The sequence below is a fragment of the Anastrepha ludens genome, chromosome 5 (genome assembly GCF_028408465.1).
Source record: "Anastrepha ludens isolate Willacy chromosome 5, idAnaLude1.1, whole genome shotgun sequence".
Taxonomy (NCBI): Eukaryota; Metazoa; Arthropoda; class Insecta; order Diptera; family Tephritidae; genus Anastrepha; species Anastrepha ludens.
The window spans coordinates 12590040-12614500 of NC_071501.1; the positions used below are offsets into that span (position 1 = coordinate 12590040).

At 35.7% G+C, this 24461-nt stretch overlaps 1 protein-coding gene across 1 annotated transcript in view; it reads right to left on the reverse strand.

Annotated features, from left to right (window-relative positions):
- Positions 1 to 24461, reverse strand: part of LOC128863155 (uncharacterized) — a 207107-nt gene that overhangs the window by 113425 nt on the left and 69221 nt on the right. Inside the window, exons 6-7 of the mRNA XM_054102130.1 lie at positions 17104 to 17250; positions 16574 to 16703 (exon numbers count right to left, since the gene is read on the reverse strand). Of these exons, the coding sequence (XP_053958105.1) occupies positions 16574 to 16703; positions 17104 to 17250 (277 nt within the window). The remainder of the gene's footprint in view (positions 1 to 16573; positions 16704 to 17103; positions 17251 to 24461) is intronic.

Below are 24461 nucleotides of genomic sequence, written 5' to 3' on the forward strand. Positions count from 1 at the left end.
ATCGGACGCTTCTTAAGGGGCGAGCAAGCTAGACGGAACTGCTTCACGGAAACTGTGTAGACCAAGACAACAATTGACCCTGAGCCATTTAACCCTGGGCGTCACCGATGACATCTGCGTTCTCTCTCACAAACTCATTGACATGCAAGCGAAGGCGGAGAGACTGACACGATTTGTCGAACTGGAGGTGAACATCGCCAAGACGAAGGCTATGAGAAAGGTTGACGAGTGCCCGGCGAAGTTTGTCGAAAGCTTCTGCTACCTCGCCTGCACTATCGTGACAGACGGTGAAGTAGAAGAAGATGAAAAAATCAATCCATATTTTGAGATAAATACTTTCAGTTTTTTTATAAAAAATCATAAGGTTTATTGAATTTTTATCCCGAAATCCCGGGTCGACAATTGTCGCTTATATTAGCACCGCTAGTTGGTAGCTATTAAAGGTATAATGGTGTAAATGCATGCATATCCTTTTCCAAGCAGTCGTCAGCTGCTTTGTACTCCCAGCTTCCTTTAGTCGTTTTTCATCCTCTTGTGTTATTTGTTTTTGTGATTCGTTTACTCTACAGCTGTTGGCGTTTTGACAGAAAGCTTTGAGCTTTTAGCATTTTTTAATAATTAATTAAAAGAAGTTGTTATAAATTATGATTTTTGCTAAGATAACGGTTCGCTGCAGAAGGGAAAATAGTACGCAAAAGTAGAAATCAAAGTGAAAGTGAACGGGAGCGTCTAAGTGACCTTATTTGAAATAAATAAACAAAACTTTACTTTAAACTTTGCTAATTTTACGCCTGATGGGCTTTGAAGTGATCCGTTTTGTCGTGAATAAATTACCATTTTTTACTACAGACAAAGTTAAAGTTAAGTTGTGAGAGCTCGCGCTATATCTTACGTGTTGATTGGTACGCCTAGGGTTTTTGGTCTATTGTAGTACCAGGTAAAAGAGGTTTTGTTTCTTCTTTGCCTTGACATAAAGTTCAGCCACTAATGAAGTATTATAAATGGACGATTTGTCCAGGTGCTTTAGGCATTTAAAATACAATATTTTTGGATATATCTAATCTTCATTACTTTTCCCTTCTGTTTTGCCATCTAACAAGTCAGTGTCCTAGCTGAGTCTAGGGAGAGACAATCATAAATAGGCCAAGGCTCTTGAAACTTAGAAAAAAAAATGTGATACTTGCCCGGCACGTAGCGGAGGCAATTTTTAAAGTACCCTGAGACACCCGCTCTGTTGCTCCCTACATTCTATAGATCACTGCTTTGTTGTCTTAGCTCTGCCTTCTTTGTTTCATTGAGAGGCATTCATTCAAAAAGTCATAACCAAACTAGAACTCGCAGTAAAGTGTACAACGAGTAGAGGCTAAAACCGACGTTTCCATCAAATTTCTAGCTAACACCAGAGAGTAGTTCTGGTCTGTATAAGATCCCCAAGTAATTAATTTTAATGCAAGTGTGGGAATCGTAACACAAACGGGGACTTAGGTGAAGTTACCAGCTCGACTGTTTCTAAGTAGAACTGCTTCATTGGGAATGCTGTGGGAATCAAAGTACCGGTCTAAGTTTTTTGAATGTCTTCTTAGCCCATAAAATGCTATGCTTTCATGGCAAAATTCTTTTTTTTATAAAAGTTTCGATTAGCTGATTTTAATAGGGAAGCTTGCTTATGAGTTTGTTTTTTTTTTCAAAACTTTTTCGATTTATTAATTGTATTTTTAAACCAATTATGGGATTTAGTTTCCAAGAAGCAACTCACTTTCATTTTTTATAAAAGCCAGTTATATTTCGCTTGATAGTTTGGCAGGATTGGGCTTCTTGCGGATATAACATACGAAGATATAGATGCTCACAGCTGATCATTCCCAAGCTAGGTTCTTACTTTAAGCTATTTCTAAATTATTTTCCAGGCTAAACGAAAAAAAAAATTTAGCTATACATACATATTTATATAATACCTATGAGGGTTATTTTTTAGGCTTAGCTCAAAAAATTATTTTTGCTGACTTATACAGTTTAATAGCTAGCAGGTACTGTATGTATATTTATCTAATATCTAGAAAGCCATTTTCTAACCTTAGCAAAAACAATGTTTGTTAAGTGTGACTCACTAGTGTAGTAGGTGCTACATATACTTATGTAAGCATATCTAATTCCTAAGGGGTTATTTTCCAAGCTCGCATAGTTCAAAGGAAACATTTTCTTAACTATTGTGATTTTCCAGTAAAGATAACATTGAGTACTTATCTAACACTGTTAGGTTATATCCTAAGTATCGATAAAAAAAAAATTGACATTAACTAGTGTAATTTTCTACTGTATATTTATCTAATATTTCTGAGATTATATTTTTACATTCGTTAAAAAATATGTTGTTGACTAGTGTAATTTGTTCACTAGTGTAATTAACGGGTGTAGGTGATAATGAATATTTATGTAATGATTTTCCTAGCTTTGCAAAAAAAAATTGTTGACTAGTGTAATTCAACAGTATAGCAGATACTGTATGTACATATGTAGATGGGGTTATTTCTTAAGCTTAAGAAGAAAAAAATTTGTTTACTAGGGTAATTTTCCAGTATAGTAGGTACTGTAAATTTATCTAGCATCTAGCAATTTTTTAAACTTAGCTATAAAAAAAAATGTTCACTGGTGTAATGTGCCTGTATACATACATATGTAGATGATAATGAATATTTAAGTAATATTCACGCTATTTTCTAAGCTTAGTTAAAAAAAAAAACAATTTGATGACTAGTGTAATTCAATAGTATAGCAGGTATTCTGACATATACATATGTATGTATGCATCTACATATATCTAATACCAACATATGTGCTTATTTCCTAAGCGCACATGGCTCCATAAAAAACATTTATAACTGGTGTAATTGTCCAGTGTTGCTTACTTTACTATAAATTTAGCTAATACCCTATAATAAAAATAATAAAAAGCTATTTTTTATTTTTTAAACTAAGTGAAAAAAAATTTTGTTGACTAGTGTAATTTTCCAGTGTAATGGGTACTCTATATGAATAAGTCCTCTCTTCGCGGTTATTTTCCGAACTTGGCTTAAAAACAATTTTGTTGACTAGTGTAATTTACCGGTGTAAAGGTTACTGACCTAATAAACGACCAGTGTAAAGGATAATGGCCTAATACCTTCGATGTAATTTTTCTAGCCCAAAAACCAAATTTTGTTGACTAGTGTAATTCAGCAATGCAGAGAATATTAACCCAATATCTCTGTGCTATTTTCGAAACTTAGCTTAAACAAAAATTTTGTTGACTAGTGTAATTTACCAGTGTAAAGGATGCTGACCTACTGGTAATTTTTCTGGCTTAAAAACCAATTTTTTTTTATAAACTAACGCAACGCAAAAACAAAATTTATGTTGACTAGTGTAATTTACCAGACAGAGTAAGGGATACTCATCTAATACCTTCGAAGTAATTTTTCTAACACAAAAACCAATTTTTTTTTTATATTTTAAGTTATGTATGTGCAAAAAAATTTTGTGTTGGCTAGTGGAACTTTCCAGTGTAATAGGTACTCTATATGAATAAGTGCTCTCTCCAGGTTATTTTTCAAACTTAGCTTAAACAGAATTTTGTTGACTAGTGGTAATTTTCTGAGCTTCGTTCCAAAAAAAAAATGTTGACTAGTGTAAACTACTAGTGTAGCAAATACTTATTCTAACTAGTGTTTGGGCATCGATTGGTAAGAAGCGGCTCCACTGTGCCTCTGTGTAATATACATACATACACAATGTTAATATAGTATATATGTATGTAATATATGATAATTGTTCAAGAATCCTCATAAAACCTTTAATCCTACAATCTCATGAAATTACAAAATAATTTTCCGACAGTAAATTGAATGTTGTATTTACTTGCTCTAACTTTGATATAAATTCTTTACACTTAATTACAATATATTTATTATATATGTATGTATGTGCATTTCGTGTACTTACTTCATTTGCACTTACATTATTTTTTACACAAATATGATTCACAGGCATAAATAAGCCTGCATATTTATTCGCACTTCAACAATTTTCAATAAATCTCGTAATTAACCCATTCGCTTTACTGTTTAAGTAGCTCAACTTATAGCCTGCTTATTTATGTGTATGTCTGTACAAAAGTTTACAGACTTTTAAGCAATCAGTGGCTGGATTCACTCCGTGCACAGCTGAGATAACAGTGCTACAAAAAGTAATGCGCACAAAGCTAGACGCAGGAGTAGAGTAGAGTAGGCTGTGAGGTAACCTACTTACAATCATACGCACACAAACTCATGTTACAGATACTTACAGATACAATGTGATAAATAAGATAAGTATCTTGTTTGTAAATCAAATTATAAATTTGTTTTGTAAATTAAAATAATTTATGTATTATAGACATAGGTAAATAAACCTATACAGATACATACGTAAATTAATTTGGTACGAAGGTGAAAGAAGTCGTGCGTGTAAAAATACATATGTACTTATAGTATTTCCTTGTATGCGTACATAAATTTGCAGTAATAAATATTTGAAAGTTAGTTGGTTTCTTTGTGCGATTTTCATGCCTCAGTAGATGACCAATAGTTTGGAAAATTCTATTTCAACAAATTTTCGGACAACGCGCTTTCATCCAGAATCTCATGCGAATTTTAGCGCAAACTATAGGGAAGAGAGCTAAATTAAGGGTTTTCCAATAGCAGGTGTTACAGCTGAATGGATTGCGCTATCGAGAGATCATTAACGATTTTTTATGGCCGGAATTGGATGGTATTGATCTGGACAACATTTATTTTCAACAAGACGGCCACACAAGCAACGAATCAATTGATCTTTTACGGGAAAAGTTTCCGGACCCTGTCATCTCTCGTAGATGTGATCACAATTGGCCACCGAGATCTTGTGATTTAGAACCTTGTGACTTTGGGGCCACGTGAAAGAGAAGGTCTACGCTAAGAGCTCAGGGTCGATTCAAGACCTCAAAGATAGAATTTGTGAGGCTATCGTGGACATAAGGCAGCCACTTTGCAATTCGGTTATGGAAAATTTCATGAAAAGGATATTGTCCTGTAAGCGTGGTCGTGGTGGTCATTTGCCTGATGTTATTTTCCACTATTAAAGGCATACTTGCTTCTTTATAATGAAATAAACATCCGATAATTTATATTCAAAAATATCATTTTTCTTTGAATATCAGAATAACACCACTGTTTGGAAAACCCTATAGCTAAAATTCAGCACTTGATTTATACTAACCCAGCGTTGTTCACTAGGTGCTTATAAAGATAAAGATCCTGGGAGTTTAACCTTCCGTTGGGCATCTAAGTCTGGCCTGACCTTTTCCGACTTTGGACGTGAGTTTAACATATTTCTACTATAGGTAACGACTTGAGCTTCCAGGTAGCTCCCTAAAATTAAATTTTCTATCGGTTTATGGATATACAGGGTTTGATTGAAGGCTCATTACTTTTCAATCAAACCCTGTAACCTTTTAAAAATAATACTCGATCAAGACGAAAAAAAGGTTTTAAAATGTGAAATACACCTTCCGTTGGGCCCTCGGGTCTGGTCAGACTCCTATGTAGATATTTACATGCACTTGAATGGGAATATGTGGCAGATGCGCCACATTCATAATTAGTTTTTAAGTATCGCAGGTATTTATATTTAATTTTTTACCTTTTTCATTGGTTTTGGCATGCATTTCGCTGCCTACAGAAGCCAAAATAATAATCGAAAATATTTTGATTTGTGAAAAAAAAAGATTTTTTTCTTCTTTATTTTGACTCTTTTCGAGGAAGGTTGAAGAAAAAAAGTTGATTACAAAGAAATTTATGGTAAAATATGAAATGATATTTATTTACGCATTCGTGTATACGAGATTTTTTAGTGCTGTTTCAATACTGGATTCTTGCATACAATGTAATAGAAACGATTTTTTCGTCGAAAATTTTTCGTCTTTTTGTAGACAAAGATGACAATCTCTCTTCGCTGTAAGTGCATCGGCTGCGGTTGGTTAGTTGACTACAATATTCGCAGGGATAGTAATTGGTTTGTTTAAAAATGTTTTTAACATCCAACGTCGGGTCAGTTAAACTACCCAGCTACGATGGTTAACAAAAAAATAGTTCCTCCAAAGTATGTTGAACCAGTCCCTGGTGCAAAACCGAAGAAACTTCACAAGGCCCCTCACGCAGTGGCGGAACATGCTTCAGCACCAATTAAGCAACAGTACCTGCGTCCAAAATGCCGAAATTTCGACCCTACTCGTTTCATTAGACGATGGACATTAGCCTTTGGTACGCTATCTGCTGCTCTCTGCCAATTCATTTTAAACTATGAGCAGCAGTTTAAATTTAATTTCTTTCTTTAATTCCTTTTTTCGTTTTTAGCAATTTTCTTTTAACACGTTGGCTGTCAAAGCTGTTTTAGAATTTTGATCGTTCAGTAGCAGTGTCATTTAACAATTTTGGTCACCCGAGGCCAACAACTTATTTATGTTCTTTTTTGTTTCTTAGTGCCTAAAAATAAGTTTTGACTGCTCGCGACTTTATTTTGTTCGCTAATTTTGCAGTTATAATGGTTTTTTTGTGTTGCACATTTTCGTGCGACATGGCCTGGGAGATCATAAAACATGTTGTGGGGCCACGACGCTCGAAAATGTGCGACAGTAATTTTTTGTAGTTTTTGAGTTGTATTTGATATTTTTGGTTTATTTTACTTAGTTTTCCACCAGGAAGCGAAGGCAACGAGCTTTTGAAAAACCTCTTGCTGTTATTGATTACAACAAAGCCAAATTAGGTGTTGATACGCCACCACTCTCAGAAGAGGTGTTAAGTGATACCGCAAAGTGGCTTTTGAACTGTTACTAGGAATGTCTGTCGTAAATGCCTTTATAATATATAAAAAGGCTACAAACAAACAAATTTCAATAACCAAGTTTCGGCAGAAGACTTCAAATGGTTTGTTAGACTTCATGTCTCCAGAACCCATAACAAAAGGAAAACATTTTATAAAAAAAAGAAAGGACGACAACGGAAAAACAATAAGACGTACTTGTGTATTGTGTTATGCCATGTCAAAAAAATCTGCTGATAGAGTAACAGCCAGAAAGAGATTGAAAAGGACCACCACCTACTGCCCAATAAACCGCAACTATGTGCATAATGTTTTCCTAAATATTCATACATTTTACATACATATATATTTTTATATTTGTTTTGTTCATAAATGAATTCATTTTTAAAAGAATTAATGAAAAGACAAATTTTAATTTACAACTTTTTTATTATCCAAAAAAATACCATTAAAAATACACAACGGCAATGGGAAATACACCAAAATGTTCACCACAGGCCAGAGAATCCAAATTCTATGTAAAGTTTCATATTAAAATGTACAAAAATGTGCGACGTGGCCTCAGGGTAACATATAGGTGTCGCATGAAAACGTGCGACGTGGCAGCCAACGTGTTAATAATTGACCAATATTTTTCAATGGATTGAAATTGTGGACAGGTTGGGCGATTTAGTCCTTTTGAACATTATTTACCCCGTGGTTTACATACCAGTTCATGGTTCATATCAAAACGACTATAATGACACGTTGCAAAATCGAGCCAAAACAGAACTGAGCATTTACGTTGTTTTATGAATGGCAACAAACGTTTTTGCAACCACTTCTTCAAATGAATTTCTTGATTGAAATGAACACTTAATGAACATTTTGATTTTCATACCACACTGGCAAGCCACACATTTTTTAGAGCAGTTGTCCAATATTTTTAGCTTTAAGGTACCTGGGACTTCTACGCCCTTCGTTGCAATATGAAACTCAGCGCCCTGAATCTGCTTAAAGTATACTTTGACGTATGTTTCATCATCTATAACCACACAACCATATTCATGGAAGTATTGACGGCATACTTTTTACGCACGTGCTTTTCCGCTTGTATTTTGTTGATCATTTCGATTGGCTGGTACAATCTTATTACATGATTGTAAATCTTCTCTTTTCGCACTTTTTGGACTTAACCGTTTGACATTTGGATCTGTTTTGCAGCATCTAGAAGTGAAAGGCAAGGATTTTTACGAAATAATGGCACCACTTCTTTGGTTTTTGACTGCGACACAAGCCGTTTTTTCTGCCACTTTCAGGCCTTCGTTTCAACGATAAGGATTCATTCAACTTTTTTAACACACAGTTGCCACAATTTTTGGACCACTTAAGGCCACCCGGTTGTCTAGAAATTTCAAAAAATTGATTTTTTATTTTTTCGATATTTCGAAAGCATAGTATCTTAAGAATATACTGCGAGATTTTCATGATTAAACTCTCAGTATTATAGCTTCTACAGCCCATTAACTAGGTAGAGAGTGGTCCGCGCGCTCCTGTACCTCCAACTTTAAACTCATTTATCACGAAACGACTTTTTTCGGCACGGCGGGGATGAAAACAAAAAAACTATTCAACCGAATCACTTGAAATTTGGATACGTTGTTCACAACATGTATCGCTATCGTCGGAACTGGAATCATAAAATCATAAATAAAAACTAGTGAAAAACCCGACGCCATTTTTCAATTTTTCATGTTTTCGATTTGTTCTAGTTCCGACCATAACTGCACTCTTTCTGATTTAGAATCTTCTTGAATTTTGTGTTTCAGATGAGTAGAAGTCTCGAAATCATCTACGCCGTCCGGGTTCGATTTTTCGAGAGGGTCATCTTCAGCGGCATTTTTATAATAATATATATTGTTTCAAAATTAAAAAAAAAAATTGTTGTATGCTCAATAAACGTACTAATAAGCCCGAAAAGTTGAAACATCGTTTTTTAAATTTTTAATGGCAAAAAAAAAAATCGTGAAAAGAGGTGAAATTTTCGTGCTCTAGACCACCGGGTACCCTTAAAGTTTTTTCTAAGTCATTGTGCGACAAATGAACATTTTCGTGCTTTTTGCACACAATTTTCGCCGCAAGTTTACACTTAGTCGAACAGTGTTTGAAAAATACGTCGAAGTTACGAAAAGTGAATACTTAGTAATAGTGGCAAAAACACTATGAATATGCCTACTTATATTTTATTTTTTTATTCATTATTTATTGTTATAAATTCTATTTAATGCATGTTTAGAAGCATTAGCAATTATTAGAAGAATAAGCGATTAACTTACGATGTTGGTTTAAAGTTAGAAAATAAAAATTCCAAAATAAATGAAAATATACTTCAGCACTGTTCGAACGCGTATACTTTGGCATACACAGGTGACAATTTAATATATATTTAATTAAGTAAAGGTAGAAATTTTTCACTTAGAAAAAATTATCTGATATTCCTGTGCGAACTTTCATACAATAAACATGTCTCATAAGAACTCTTGTTTTTCTCTTCATTTTTGAATCTTTGCGGACCTTTAATAAGCTCAATAAAATGTACTCATTTTCGACGTATGCCCATAAAACTATTCTTTGCCTATCACACACGTGCACTACTACTTCCATACATGAATAGCACCTGCTCATATTCCACACAAACAGGCACACCTATGCATAAACATGAATGTATTTACATGCTCGGTCAAAAGTTCAAGCAAGTTAGTATAAAAATGATTACACTCACATGCGGCAAACTAAATTACAATTTTAATTGGAGAGCCTCATTCTGTCTACTTCTCGACGCACTTCAAATTAAGGTAATGCCACTGTACTCGTATACACATTTTTTATTCATTCCACACTTTCGTATCACACACCTTTCCTTTCCTTTCCATTCCTTTCATGGCAACGCAGTCTTTGCTTTATACTCGTTGCAATACTTTAACTATCACGACTTTTTATACATTTCTCTACATACTCATAAGAGCACTACTTGTCTTCTTCTTCTTTTGCTGGCACACCATATGTTCGCACTCTCAATTTACTCCAGTTACTACTACCAGCTGATGAAGTGCTTTGGATGTACTTAGTGTGACGGCTTGGTTGCACCACAATTTCGCCACTTGCCACCTGCTTGTTGGGACTGGCTGGGCCACCTGCTCTACACCAACTGAAAAACTGAAAATGGGTGTCGATAGACATTTTCTGCATACATATCTACAAATGTGTATGCAGTACTATGTAAAGAAAGGCGTTACTATGCTTCACACTTTGGCTTTACTGAGGCACCACTGGCACTTGTATAAATTTCTTTCATATTCAATGCAATTCTATGCACGTCTCGTATGTAAGCACTTGCTTATATACAAATGTGCGAGTGTATGTGTGTTCCACATTCATATTATATAGATACTTATGTATGTGTGTTAGTATGTGTAGATTCATTCACGCTCCTCTGTGAGTACTTTAATGCATTCGTGCTAGTCTGCTTTTTATAAAGGTGTTGGTTGCTTCTTTACACATTTTTAATATCCTACTTCATTTTCGCTCTCGCCTTTGGTTTCCATAAGTATAATATTTTTGTTTTTGATTTTTTCAAAGCACGATTTTATGGTATATTGCATTAATATAGCAGACCTGCGCGATGTTGTCGGCTTTCAGTCAATAAAAAAGGAAATATGAAACGAAAGGAAAGAGGATAACAATATTTGCAAAAAAAAAGCCTCATTGAAAACATCATTTGAATGGGAGTCTGAGAATCATAACACAGATATTAAATATTTAGCGGGTGGTTTTTTTTTCATTCAAAAGAGCTTCTGCATTCGCACGGAGGCTTTTGAGGTTATTTATCATGCATTTTTCATAATTCCAAAATGTGGATTCCAGATGTCGGTGGAGTTTTGATTTCTGTTTATGGAATCACGCGAAACTCGTTACGTGCTCGTTATGAAACGTTATTGGAGTGACAGTCCTCGGCCATTATAAATTCGGCTCGTTCGGGTAACGTACGACCGGCTGTCGTGGGAACAGACGTTGGTTTTTGTTGTTGTAGCAGCATAAACATTCTCTATACCTATACGGAAAATACTGCAGGAGTGGCAGCCCTAAGCCGGATATGAGTCCAGGCCGTTCAGGTTCAAAAAGGGCGAATACAATATGAAAGTCAAGTTTTCAAAAATGTTATCTGATTCTCTCGGACCTCAGTATTGGGAGATTTTCGATTGCGAATTCATTGTCAGGCTTTCGAAATCAAAAACAGTGAATTCAATATGGCAGTAAAATTTGTAAAAAAATTTGTCGGATTTGCAACAAAACTTGTGCTCTGGAATTTTTGGGGTCGTTAACTATGAATCAGATAGCATTTTGCTGATTTCAAAATTGCAGATGCCTTTTTTAAGGATTTATCGGATTCGGATTGGTAGTCGGAGTTTTTAGTTGTCCTTGATCCCAAATCGGGTGTGAGCTTTTTAGAATTCCAAATAGCTTATGGAAAATGACGGATAATGTGAAAAGTAAAAGAAGAAGACAATTAAATCCAAAAAACAATTTGGTGTAATGATGGGTTGAATCCGCCATTTTGAATAATTGCGAATCATATACAATTTTAAAAAATTTAATACCGCTCAAATGTGTTTTTTATTTAGTTTAATTTGTATTCGTAGTTCTGCCACACCCTTCTGCAGCCATAAAAGCAGCGGTTAGCGAATGGGCTACTTCAACCCACAAGCGAGCTTGGCAAGCTGAGAGAGGCTGCAGATGGACAGAGCTGATGTTACCTGTCATGTCCGACCAACTGTCGGAAATCCTCCTATTATTAAGCAGAAGGGAGTGACGGGCCACTTTCTATGAGCGAAGCACATAGAAAAGATAGGCATCTCAGACAGTGCACTGTGATTAGCATGTGGAGAGGAGCATGAGACGGGGGACCACTTTCTGTGCATCTGCCTGGTCTGCGCTTGAATCACTGAGGTCCTCTGAGGACTTTGATTTTATTTGACTTTATTTTATTTTATTTTATTTGATTTTACTTGCTTTTATTTGATTTTATTTGTTTTTATTTGATTTTATTTAATTTTATTTGCTTTTATTTGAGTTTGTTTCATTTTGTTTGATTTTATTTGATTTTACTTCATTTTATTTGCTTTTATTTGATTTTACTTAATTTTATTTGATTTTGTTTGATTTTATTTGATTTTATTTGAGAAAGGTCTTTGGCATTGATGTATTACCACCTTGGCTCTTTGGCATCACAAGATCTGCTGAGATTTCTTCGGAGGTCGAGTAGATTTAAAGAAAATTAAAAAAAGTAACCCGAGGGCAGTAGAACGGACTTGATGTTGTCTGCATTCTGTACTTGTTAGTTGCTCCGGCAAAAATAAATAAAAATCCCTGAGTTATATGTTTCGAGCGCATTCAGCACATTTCAATACTCTTTTTTGCACTGAATTTATTAACGGTCTTTTAAGGTTTTTGTATTCTTCCTTGAATTCAATTACCCAGAAATTTTACTATATTAATAACCTACCACTTTTTTCACGTTTTTACTAAAAACTGGCTTGTGTATTCATAATTATGATATTACAAAGAAATAATTACTGACTCTCTAATGTACAAGTCCGCCTTAATATATTCTCTATCAAAAAGTCTTATCTTCAAGTTTTTCTGTATTGAATGATAGTTTAAGAACTTATGAATTCGCCATTTCATTTATGGTTTTCAGAAAATTTGTCAGCTTGAAGCAGCTATCGGTGCATGTTGATACAATATGGCGAGCAAATATGCGTACTACAAATCGATTTGATTTTTCACAATTTTTTTGCATACCATACCTTTCATATATCTGAAGCTCATCTTTGAAAGTCCTCTTGCTATACAATGAACTTTATTTTTGATGAGAAATATTACGTATATTGTAGAAGAAAAAGCGGCTTATTTCTTTCTGTTACTTTCCTCTTTGACTATCTTTCACGTTACTTTCCAGAGCTTTGAATGCAATGGGCTGTTTAGACTGAGTGGTTTAGGAGTTACCAACATCTCGGTGCTTCGTGTCTCACCTTTTTCAAATTTCAATTTATTTATGCAAGCACAAGTGTTTACACATATCAGTCAAATACTATATTGGTGACCAAAATTTTTTATTAATCAAATCCAGTTCAAAATTTTGCCACATTTTATTCCACGATTTCCGGCAAAAAGTTTTTTTTGTTTATTTTTTTTTTGTTTTGTTTTTTTTCCGGTAAGCACTTTGGTTAAAACACTTTTTTTGGTTCATTCTAAATACTTTCGCATATGCCGGCATTACAGTTATGTTGGCATTAACACACACACATCCACTTACATATTAGTTTTCATAAAAACTAGTTTTGTGCAAATACTCCATTTATTTATCCTATTTACTTTCCTATTTATCAATTCAATACTATTTGTGTCAATAAATTTCAATTTTTTAGTGAACTGTGCAAATATGCCCGCCAGCTTAGCCACATGGTTGGCAGTGGTTGAAGCAAAGTGTGGATCTCATTTGCATGCGCGTGTGCATACTTTTATTTACATCCCAATTTTTTTCTCTTTTATCATTTTGCAATTATTATTGCATGCATATTTTCTACTGCTCTTGCTTATATCTATTTTTACATACCATTTCATGCACTCAGCTTCAGTTGAGGGCAGCGCAAAGCCGCTTTGGCCGCACTTGTAAATGTCACATTAAGTATTCGTGCATTTATGTGCATTGCATGGTGCGAAAAATGCAATTTTTATTTAATGAATGAGTAAATAGTGCTGCAACGGAAATGGATTTCAAAATTTTTTCATTTAGTTTTTCCCACACAGTATGCGTGGCAATATCGTGGCTAGTGTTGACAATAACAGAAGATAAATATAATGAAATGAAACTAAAATAGAAGCAAAATTATGTAAAGAGTGACACAAAACCGGATATGAATTGCCAAGCGCAGAGACAGGAATAAACAATTCATATAGGTAAAATACAATTTGAAAAAGTAACTAAGCAATTCGGCGCAATGAATAATTAATGTACTTATATCCTTATGGAATGAAGAAGTGTAAAAAAAGGCGGAAATGATATCTTTCATAAAACTAATTAATATTGTAGTCCATTTTTTTGTAATGCTATATTAATTGGATTAAGCTAATACGAGTATGTAGCAAATAAAGAATTTTACATGCGCACGGGGGCGTATGCATAACTTTTGCTTCAGGCGAACATCGACAAACCAAACCCCAGCTGAGATTACAGCCACAATATTTAATAGAAAATATTTAATTGGGATAAGACCAGGTCATTTGAATTGTGTAATGTGATCTTACACCGTTCGAGAAATTTTTTTTTGAAACTGATGTAAATATTAATATCACAGGCTGGTATAGATACCTAAGTGGAAAATTTAGTCTTTGGAAGCTATAAATCCCTTTAAAAATTTAATTGATAATAAACTAAAAAACCGAGTATGCAGCATTACTACTAAAAGATTATAGTTTCAGGTGCATACGAAATTTTTCGTGGTTAACAAAAGAAGTTTATTTTTGACGAATTGGTTTCAAATATAATTTCGGTGTAAAAAATTTAACGAGTAAATTCTTTGTATAACAATTTAATGAAGAGAAATATTACGTTTATTGTAAAATAATAAAGTGGATTTTTTCTTTCTGTTACTTTCCACTTTGACTATCTTCCACGTTACTTTCCAGAGCTTTGAATGCAATGGACTGTTTAGACTGAGTGGTTTAGGAGTTACCAACATCTCGGTGCTTCGTGTCCTGGCTTTTTCAAATTTGAATTTATTTATGCAAGCACAAGTGTTTACATATATCAGTCAAATAATGTACTGGTGAGCACAACATTTTTATTAATAAAATCCAGTTTAAAATGAGGGAATAGTTTTGACTCTTTAAAGGAAGTATTGATAAGATTCACTATAAGCAGTGGGTTGCAATAAAAAAATGGTATGAAGTAAATTGAAATTTTAAAATTTTGCTACGATCACCAAAGCTTAACAATTCTTAGCGTTGGACGAAGAAAAAGAAAATTGTCCTAAATGGACTAATGAATTAATTATAAAAGCTGTTTTTTTTTACATCTTAGTAAACGACAAAGAGATTGGCGACAACGTAAGACGTAAGTTGGAATGCATCCAGGCCTCGTAGGGTAGCTTGGCTGTCTGATAGAATGCAGGTATCCGTTGATGATATTCTGTTTAACTTTAACCATTTTAAGGCTTCATGAATAATGTTTATTTCCGCTGGAAAAACACTACAGTGATCCGGTAGTTTAAAGGATTCCCTAATAAAAAGTTCTTCGCAAAATAATCCTGATCCTACACCGGTGTCCATTTTAGCTCCGTCCGTGTAGATCTTAACGGGTGTGTTGGGTGTTGGATCTTCCTCAAGCCATTCCAGTGTAAAAGGGATTTTCATTAGGAAGCAAAGAATGGAAGGGTGATAGTCACAACCACTGAGTGTATCCGTATAGGACTCTAAGATGGTTGAATGTACATGTGTGACAGTCCTCCATTGTAAGCTCGCTTTAAGCCTTAAAGCGGAGCAGGCCGCTGAGTATTTGCAGAAGAGATCTATTGGTGCGAGATGTGGCATGATGTCCAAAGACATGGATGGCGTGGTTTTCAAGACGCCAATTATTGCTAATTCCGCTGATCTCTGCACCTTATTCAATAAATTAGAATAGATTTTTTTCTGCAAAGCACACCACCAGACAACAGTTCCATATAGAAAAATGGATCTGACGATCTAAATGACAAAAAAAAAAAATCGACAATATGTTTTTTTTTAATAATATAACTTTTTTAATAAATGAGAAAAAAATCGATAAGAATTTTTTTTTGATAACTTTTTCACTAAATGACAAAACAAAAAATTATTTTGAGAGATGAAAACCTTTCGTTTGACCTTTCGGCGCTCCATTGCCTGTTCCTCAAGTCTCAAAAATGATTTACTGTGACCACTTTGCAAAAATTATAAATCTTGCGATAGGGTGATTAATTTTGCGCCACCTTGTATTTGTGGAACCTTCCTATTCTCTAACTCTATTTTCAACAGTCTATTTAAGGTACTTGTCGAAACAAAGGTGAAAAAGTTCCACTATGAGTCGTAATATTCAGTTGTGGAAAACAATTGCTCTTTAAACTCATTTTATATGTCCCAACGTAGTATTTGGCTCAGATTAATACATATAATGTTTCTCCTAATTTGTCGAACCCCCCTTGGTCAAGCGAACACATAGCAGATATGGCGATGAACGACGGAATAATCCACACTAGACCACCCGGGCGGTCACCGAAGAGATGGCACGAATGACGGACATTCGAGCTCACTGAGCTACAGTAAAATTAATCCAAATATTATAAAATGTTGTAAACAGGAATCTCCTTTAATAAATGAAGAAGAAAAAGAGAAGAAGAATATTGGCCACAAATATGAAAGCTTAATTTTACCAAAAAAAATAATTTTGAGCTCCATGAATCGAATCCGCGGGGGGTTTTGATACACTTTCCCAACGCACTCATTCTGCAAAATAATTTCCCACCTCCCTTTCCCATTTTGACCTTCACTATGTCGAACAATGCTTCACGTACATAGCACTGTTACGTACAGTTTTGTTACATACAACTACTCGAGTTACATTCAGTATTGCGGCAATACTCACAACCAACTGTGTATCCGAAATTATTGTACCAAAAGTAATCGACATCACCGGTCCCATGAGTGGTGAAACCAACATGGCAGCCACAATATTTGTTGCGCTGTTTTCAATTAAGCCCAGCGCAGCCAAAGAGCTGAAAGTATACAAAAATATACAATATGAAACCCAATAACTGAAAATATTCTAAGTAAACACATGAAAAAGTGTGGCAAAGAGAAACATTGAATATATAAATAAAACTTTAAGGCAAGTAATTTAAATGCTCCGCTATTTCCAGTAGAAATAAACTGGCTTAGAACTATTCCAGACCACAAAGTAATTAAATTAAATATTGATTATCTTCATTGAGTTGCTATTTTCATTTAATCTATTCCTATTTATTATTTAATCTTGCTACTTTTCTGCTTTTACCATTAATAAATATTTCTATTTCTATTGCGCCAATTTCCTCAGTTAAGTTTCCTTTCTATTTATTTTTTTTTTGTTTCATCCACCTCATCCGCTTCTTTTTGATTGCTACTGCTCATACTCACTCAGCGGTCACAATCAAGAGCAGATAATCGAACGACAACGATCCACCAGAACGTACGCCATCAACCACTTGTTTCACGGTTAGTTTCGATTTAATTGATTCGACAAAGGCATTCCATTTCGATAGCTCTTCAGCAGTGGGATCCTCGCTGTGCAAAAACATAGAAGGGGGAAAAGTTTAAATGTGAAAAACATTGAAGCAGTTACATTGGCATGAGTTTGGAGTAGAAATTAGATATTGTGCAAAATAAAATTGGTAGAATTGTGGTGTGCTTTGCATGCAAATAAGAAGTATGCAGGTACTTTGAAATATCTATTTATTTAACTCAATTGACAGTGATGACTGATACGAGAAAAATGCAAGTAGCTGAATTCTTCAATTAAGCTTAAAGAGTTATGCCACTGTAGAAATATCCAAAAGTCGGTTTGGGAACGGAAAAGTTTCAGTGAAGCCAGACTTTAGAGACATATACGATGAATGTATTTTCTCTCTCAAGCGCTTATGAAGCTTTCGGTCTGAAATATTTTAAGACCAGTTGAAGAGGAATCTGTAAAAATTGTGCAGCTAAATAGGTTTTCTAGCTTGTTTAGAAACAGCAAACCGCTATTAGTCGATTCGAGTTGAAATTAATTATAAATTTCAAGTAAATAACTCGTAATAGACCAATTTTTGTTTGATGTATTGCTGGAAAAATGAGAGGAATTAAGGTGTAATTTTGCAGAAAGGAATAATTTATGGGTATGCAAAACTACAGGGTGAGGCACTGGATGTGTAACGAACCTCAGACCGTTCGCCCAAGCATCAGCTGTCTGCTAGTTGGCTAAATAACAGTCCAGAGTATTGTTTCAAGCGAGCGGAAGCTTTTTGCCGACAGTCAACACGAAAAAAGAAAATCAGTAATGAATTTCAAACGTAAAAGTGTGATTTCATTATATTCGGCTGGAAAATAACAACCAGCGATTGTTCGTGAGCTCGAGCACCTTAAAGTAAATACATTTTTTTTTTTTGCACCACTACTCGTTACAATGATACAGGAAGTATCGCGAAACGTCATGAAGGTGGTCATCAAAAGACTGCGACTTCACGTGAAATGGTTCCAAAAGTGAAGAAGCGGATTGAGGGAAATCCACGACGAAGTGCCAACCAAATGGCGAAGGAAATGAAAATATCTGACCGTAACATCCGCCGCATACCGAAGTCAAGCCTTACAAGACCCAAAAGGCGCATGATCTCACACCAAAGCAGCAACAAGTCAGACTTGAGAGAGCGAAGGAGTTGTTTCGCTTGCCCGAAAGCTGCCAATTTTCGAGCACTGTGTTTTCTGACGAGAAAATTTTTCAAATTTAGCAATTCGTAAACTCCCAAAACGATAAGTTTTATTTAACTGGCCGTTCATTAGAGAATTTGAGTCATCGATTGGCCACCAGGAATCAGCACCCGCCACAGGTAATGATTTGGGTCGCTGTAACCGCAAATGGGCGCTCTCCAATCGTTTTCATCGAGCCTGGCGTCAATGCGAATTATTATCGGGAAAGTATTCCGGAGGTTGCTTTGAAGCTGTGGGCTGACAAACATTTCGATGGCAAACCATGGACGTTTCAATAGGACTCGGGACCGTCTCACAAAGCCCGAGTAAATCTAGAATGTCTAAAAGACAATGTTCCGAAGTTCATAACGTCCACACAATGTCCGAACTAAAAGATTCATCAGTCTCTAGGCGCTGAAAAAAGGCATTGTGCGCGAGTGGGCCAAAATATCTGCAAGTCTCATTCGGGTACCTTGCGATTCGTTTTTGGACCATCTCTAGGCCATAATCAAGGCAAAAGCGGCCGTATCGAACAAAAGTAAATTGATTCTTAATTTTGTATTATTTTCACACATTTTTTAATTTGAATTGAATAAAAGTAATTTTCCAAACTAAAGTTATGGACTTTTTAATTGGATACACTTCGAGTGCTGGACCATGTAAATGTACAAGAATTCTACAGCTCACAATTTGTATACCGGTCCATCGCCATCAAACATTAACTATTTTAGTTATGACTTGTCTATAAGTTTGATCTTTCGCGCAAGGGCAGGGCTTCTTAAACTGAATGCAAAGGCCTTTTAAAAAACTGACTTCTACCGCTTGTACAGTTTATAACTTGGATGGCCCAGAAAATATTCAGCACGTCTTTTGAATCTGTCCTGTCTATACAAAATTTCCTTGTGAATATTTTGGTGCAAAGAAATTGGATCACTTAAGGGGTTAGAGGTAGTCAGAATTTTCAAAAAATTATACTCTTTTTTTTTGCATTTTCTTAAAATGTACTATCTTAGCAATTTTGTGTGAAAATTTAAAGTGAATCCGATAAATACTTTCGATAGCAAAACTTGAAATGCGTTTTTCTCAAAACTATGTTTTTTGAACTGGTGATCACTGTAACTCAAAAGTTGCTTGTTAGATTTCAATAAAATTTGTACTGCTTTTGAAAAGCATAAATAACTCGTGCCTGATCGTAGGGTTTCTTCAAAAATTTCAATTTTTTTTACAATTAATTGTCGGTTTTATCCCGAAAATCTGAAAGATATTTCCTGAGGCCGCCATATTGTTAATTTTGAACAAAAAAAAAGCTTCGATCAGGCACACGATTATCTATTAATAAAACTAATTTCTCTTGTCCGATTGATTTGGTATGAGTCTCCAAGGACTTGTGATGATCACCGCAAAGGACTTCTGGAGAAACGGGCTCCACGCAAACAGCGATAACTTTTACAATTATTATTATTTTTTTTTTTGCTTTTCTAATTTTGCTCAAGTCAAGGCGAAATATGGAGTTTGAATGCTATGCTTTTATTTTTGTAAAATAAAGCAACCGACTTGCAAAAAAAAATTATTGAAAATCATCATTTTTTCGGGGCTCTGACTACCCCTAACCCCTTAAATACAAACATAATTTTGAATGGTACAAATTTTCTGTAAAATTGTCAGCCTCAAATTCAGTGAGATTTTTCTTAATGCATTCCCGTAATATCCTAGTTATTTATTTGGGACTGACTAATTTATATTTTCATATTGGAATTCGTGTTTGAATAGTAGTAAGTAAAAAATAGCAACTTGACATTGCAGGCTCCACTTGGATGAAATCAAAAAAAGTAGGAGCAATTCTGAGTAATTTCACGTAAGCTTCTTATTGTATATCACCAAAGTACAGGGTTGCCAATATTCGACGGACCCATCTGGCAACCCTGTATCTTTTGACAGAGACGTCAGATCGCTTAATGACATACCGCGTTGGAAGCGTCAGTCCAAGCAGATTTTTATCGTGGAACAGTACACGCCACGCGAGCGCTCCAAAATTGTTGAAATTTACATTCATCAAAAGAAGTCAAAAGAAGAAGAAGAACAAAATGATCATGTCCGATGAGGCTCATTTGTTATTGAATGGGACGGTAAACAAGCAAAATTGCCATATTTACGCCACTGAAAATCCTCACGAAATTCAAGACGTACCTCTTTACGACGAAAAAGTCACTGTTTGGTGCGGCGGCGGTAATTATTCCTTGTCTCTGATTGTTTAAGACTTGCCACAACTGCCACTGGTAAAAAAAATTCTAAACAATCAATACGATTTTTGCGCTACTTTAGACTTGCACATTGTAATACCACAATTAAGTGCGCTAGAAAACTGCATTCCAGAAATTTATCTAAAAATTCTGAATAAAAAGTGGGAGATTTTGATGCAAATTTGTTGATTCATTGCATCTCACTGGGCAGTGCAGACAATATTTTGACTGAAGTATTGGGTTACAGAAAGTTGTGTGCGCAATGGGTGCCGCATTCGCAACACATTCGAATGCGACTTACTCAGCCACATTTAGAGCATTTTCGAAAGGATAAAGTGGATTCTGTGCGTCAATTCATCACTATGGAGACTTGGTTCCATCACCATGATCCTAAATCAAAACAAGAGGGTAAAGAGTGTTGTGAATCTGGTTCTTCGTTTTCGAAGCGTGTCCAGAAATCAATCAAGAAGGTGTTTCAGTTTCAGTTTTTTGGGATGCGGGAGGAGTTTCGTTTGCGAATTTCTTGGAAACTGGTAAAACCATTCATTTTGAATATTATTGTCCCCCTTTTAGACCACCTAACGGAAAAAATTCGTGAAAAAGACCCGTTTGCTATAGAAAAAAAAATTGTTTTCTTCAGGATCACAAGAGCATTTTGAAAATGGCTAAAATCAATGAATTAAATTTCGAATTGTTGGAGCACCCATTATATTCACCAGATTTGGCCCCTAATGGCTGCCATCTGTCTCCAGACCTAAAAAAATTAGAAAGCCTTTTTCTTACAATATTTCCAGTAACCAAAATTCCACGACCACTTTCAACTTTTTAACCTGAATTTCTAGAATTTTTCTGGGTATGTAGTTTTGTGTCCGATTGAAATTTAGCACAAGTTTCAAGTAACAAAAATACCATTCATGTTTGCAGGTTCTTTTTCTGCTTAATCTTTTGCTATGCTCTTTCTTCCATATAAAAAAAAAATTCGACATTGGAAAAGGGACGTCTCAGCGAAAAAAATTGCCAAAAATCAATTGTATATTAGTATGCAAGCACTTGACACTTGCATTTAGCATTGGCACCTGGCATCTTCTTCCTGCTTTCAAACAGCTTTTCTGCGTAGCTCGTCGACAAAGAGGACCAGATTTGATGCACGAGTTGCTTAAAACCATAAACTGGCTTTCCGGTAATATGCCTTTTCATAGTTCGCCACTCATTTTCAATGGGGTTGGCGTCTGGCGACCGGGAAGGCCAGTCCATTACTGTGACACCATTTTCTTGTTTTGTTGTTTCTCAATGTGTTCTTCAGATAGCAGTGGTTTTGATGCTGTGAGACGGTAGGACAGGTTCGCCTCCTTTAGTCGTCATTCGATGGTGTTGATACTCACATCTATTCCCTCTTTAGCAAGAATTGTGTGTGCTTAGCGTAGTCACAAAGAAGGGTCCCGCTTAGAAGGTTGGCCGATCTCTTTATCCTGCTTTTTTGTCATCACTCGTTTCAATCCGCGCTCGGAAAAGTCATCAACATTTTTGTACACGTTATACCGCTCATTCCACATCGCAATACATTTTTCTGATTTTTTAATCACTTTTGCAGCCGCGGCGTAAGATATTTTCGACGCTTTCGAATGCGTGCATAAAAATACCGTCTCGAAACGCTACGCGTACTTCTCACTCATTTTTGTTTGGTTGCGTTTACGGGAAAGTTTCGCACGACACTAACCTGAGTTAGCACTGGCGTCGTAGCCCTTGAGAGGGACTTTTACGCAGCAAAAAGCAGAACGAAATATATCTTGAAGTTACAAGAAAAAAACCCGGTTCTTTTCTTCTAACTCAGACTATACATACAGGCTTGACCTGTGCATTCTGGCCAGTTTTTTAGTTGAAGAAAATATCGTGCATTTTTCTTCATTACTTCTTTCATAACTACTTCTGTATTTAGGTTTGTGCCAGTATTAGGTTTTTAATTCTGCACTTTGAAATTTTCAATCCACATTTCACAATTTTAGTATTTAAAATTCCTTTCAGTTTAAAGCTTTTCATAATTCTCCACAGAGGGAGAGATCTGAAAAAGAAAATTGTTCATATTTATGTTCATTAATATTTAACTTTTTTGTTCTCGCGGGTATAACTTAATTAGCGCTTTTAATTGAATTAGTTTTGACAGAAGAAATCCCGTCAGCAAAAGTGAAACTGTGAAGACGCACACACTTGCCCTACGGCAAATAATCTGCAGAACGTACATGTATTGTTTAATGTGTAAATATGTATGCGTGCATGTGTGCATGTGTGTCTGCGTGCTTGTACTGAATTTAACATCCAACTGTCGAAGCATTCTGCAACAAATTCGCTGCGGGCTCTTGGCTTGTTAACATTTAATTATCCGCAATATTGCTGAGTTAAATTTGCCAATTCAATTGGAGTCGTAAAGTTCCGAAAGAGAACCGAAAAACACGTTACATTGATGGCACGTGCACGCGATGGGCGTGGTTGAGCACTGCAGCATGGATTTGTGCTTGCAACATACGAGTACGTAGCCGCAAGTGGCACTTACAAACACACATATGATTGCGCGCAAGCACTTAAGGAAAAATCTACTACAAAAATCGGCATACGCTTGTATGTAGGTACGCGCTTGGATGCGACTGAGGTGTCATAAAAAAGAAACGCCAAAAGCTAACGCAGAGCGCGATGCAAGGACACCTTAGCAACGGCGGGAAAAAAAGAGCAATGCACTGCGGCAATCGCAACTCGCACAAAATTTACGACTGAAGTCGGCAAAGACATAAAAATAAAGATTTTCAACCGCTGTAAAGTGCAGAATAATCTGTGCAAATTTTGCTCTTTGCGCACTGTGCACTCGAACTGTGTGTGACTTGCGGCTACAAATCAGCAGTGCATAAGATAAAGTGTTTCACAAAACAATTGCATACATTCAGGCGCTGAGGACTTGCCTTGTAGGGAACATTTTCACAAGTGAAATAAAGTTCAGGCTTAAAGATAGCAATTTGGCACTTCCATAGCCTCGTATGCCAATTTAGCTTTAGCCAAATAGTCCTCCTCTCTAAGGTTTTTGGAAATCGAAGCTGAATGCTTATAACTGAACAAAAACTCCTGAATTGAATGACGAAATGCGACGTGCTTTTAGTCTAATTGATGCTGCGCATAGTTAAATTTTCATCCAAAAGTTCTCCAAAAAGATGAAAGTTGCGAAGTTCTCATTTATTGGCTATTTCGTTCTACGAGGGGTGCCTTTTATGGATTAGAGAACAAAAACAAATTTTAATCATCGAAAATAACTTTATTGTTTTTCAAAATATTCTCCATGAAGATCTATACACTTTTGCATGCATTTGAACCAATTGTTGAAGCACTTTTGCCACTCTGAATGAGGTGCCTCCAAAATATGCATTCTGAATGCCGCAACCGCTTCCTCAGGTGTCGAAAAACGTTGACCTCTCAGTTTGTTTTTTACGTACGGGAATAAAAAGATGTCATTCGGTGCCAAGTCAGGACTATACGGCGGATGACCCATTAATTCGATGTTTTGGGTGCTCAAAAATGCAGTTGTTTGAGCCGATGTGTGAGAGCTCGCATTGTCCTGGTGAAGAGTAATCCGTCTTTGGCGATTGGTTTTCCTAATTTCTTGGAAGACAACTGGCAAACAAATGGTTGTGTACCACTCAGAATTTACTGTTCTGCGTTGTTCTAGTGGTACGGTTGCGACATATCCAATTTTTCCGAAAAAACAGGCGACCATTTGCTTGGAAGTGCTTCGTGCGCGAACAACTTTTGTTGGATTTGGCTCATCTTGAAACA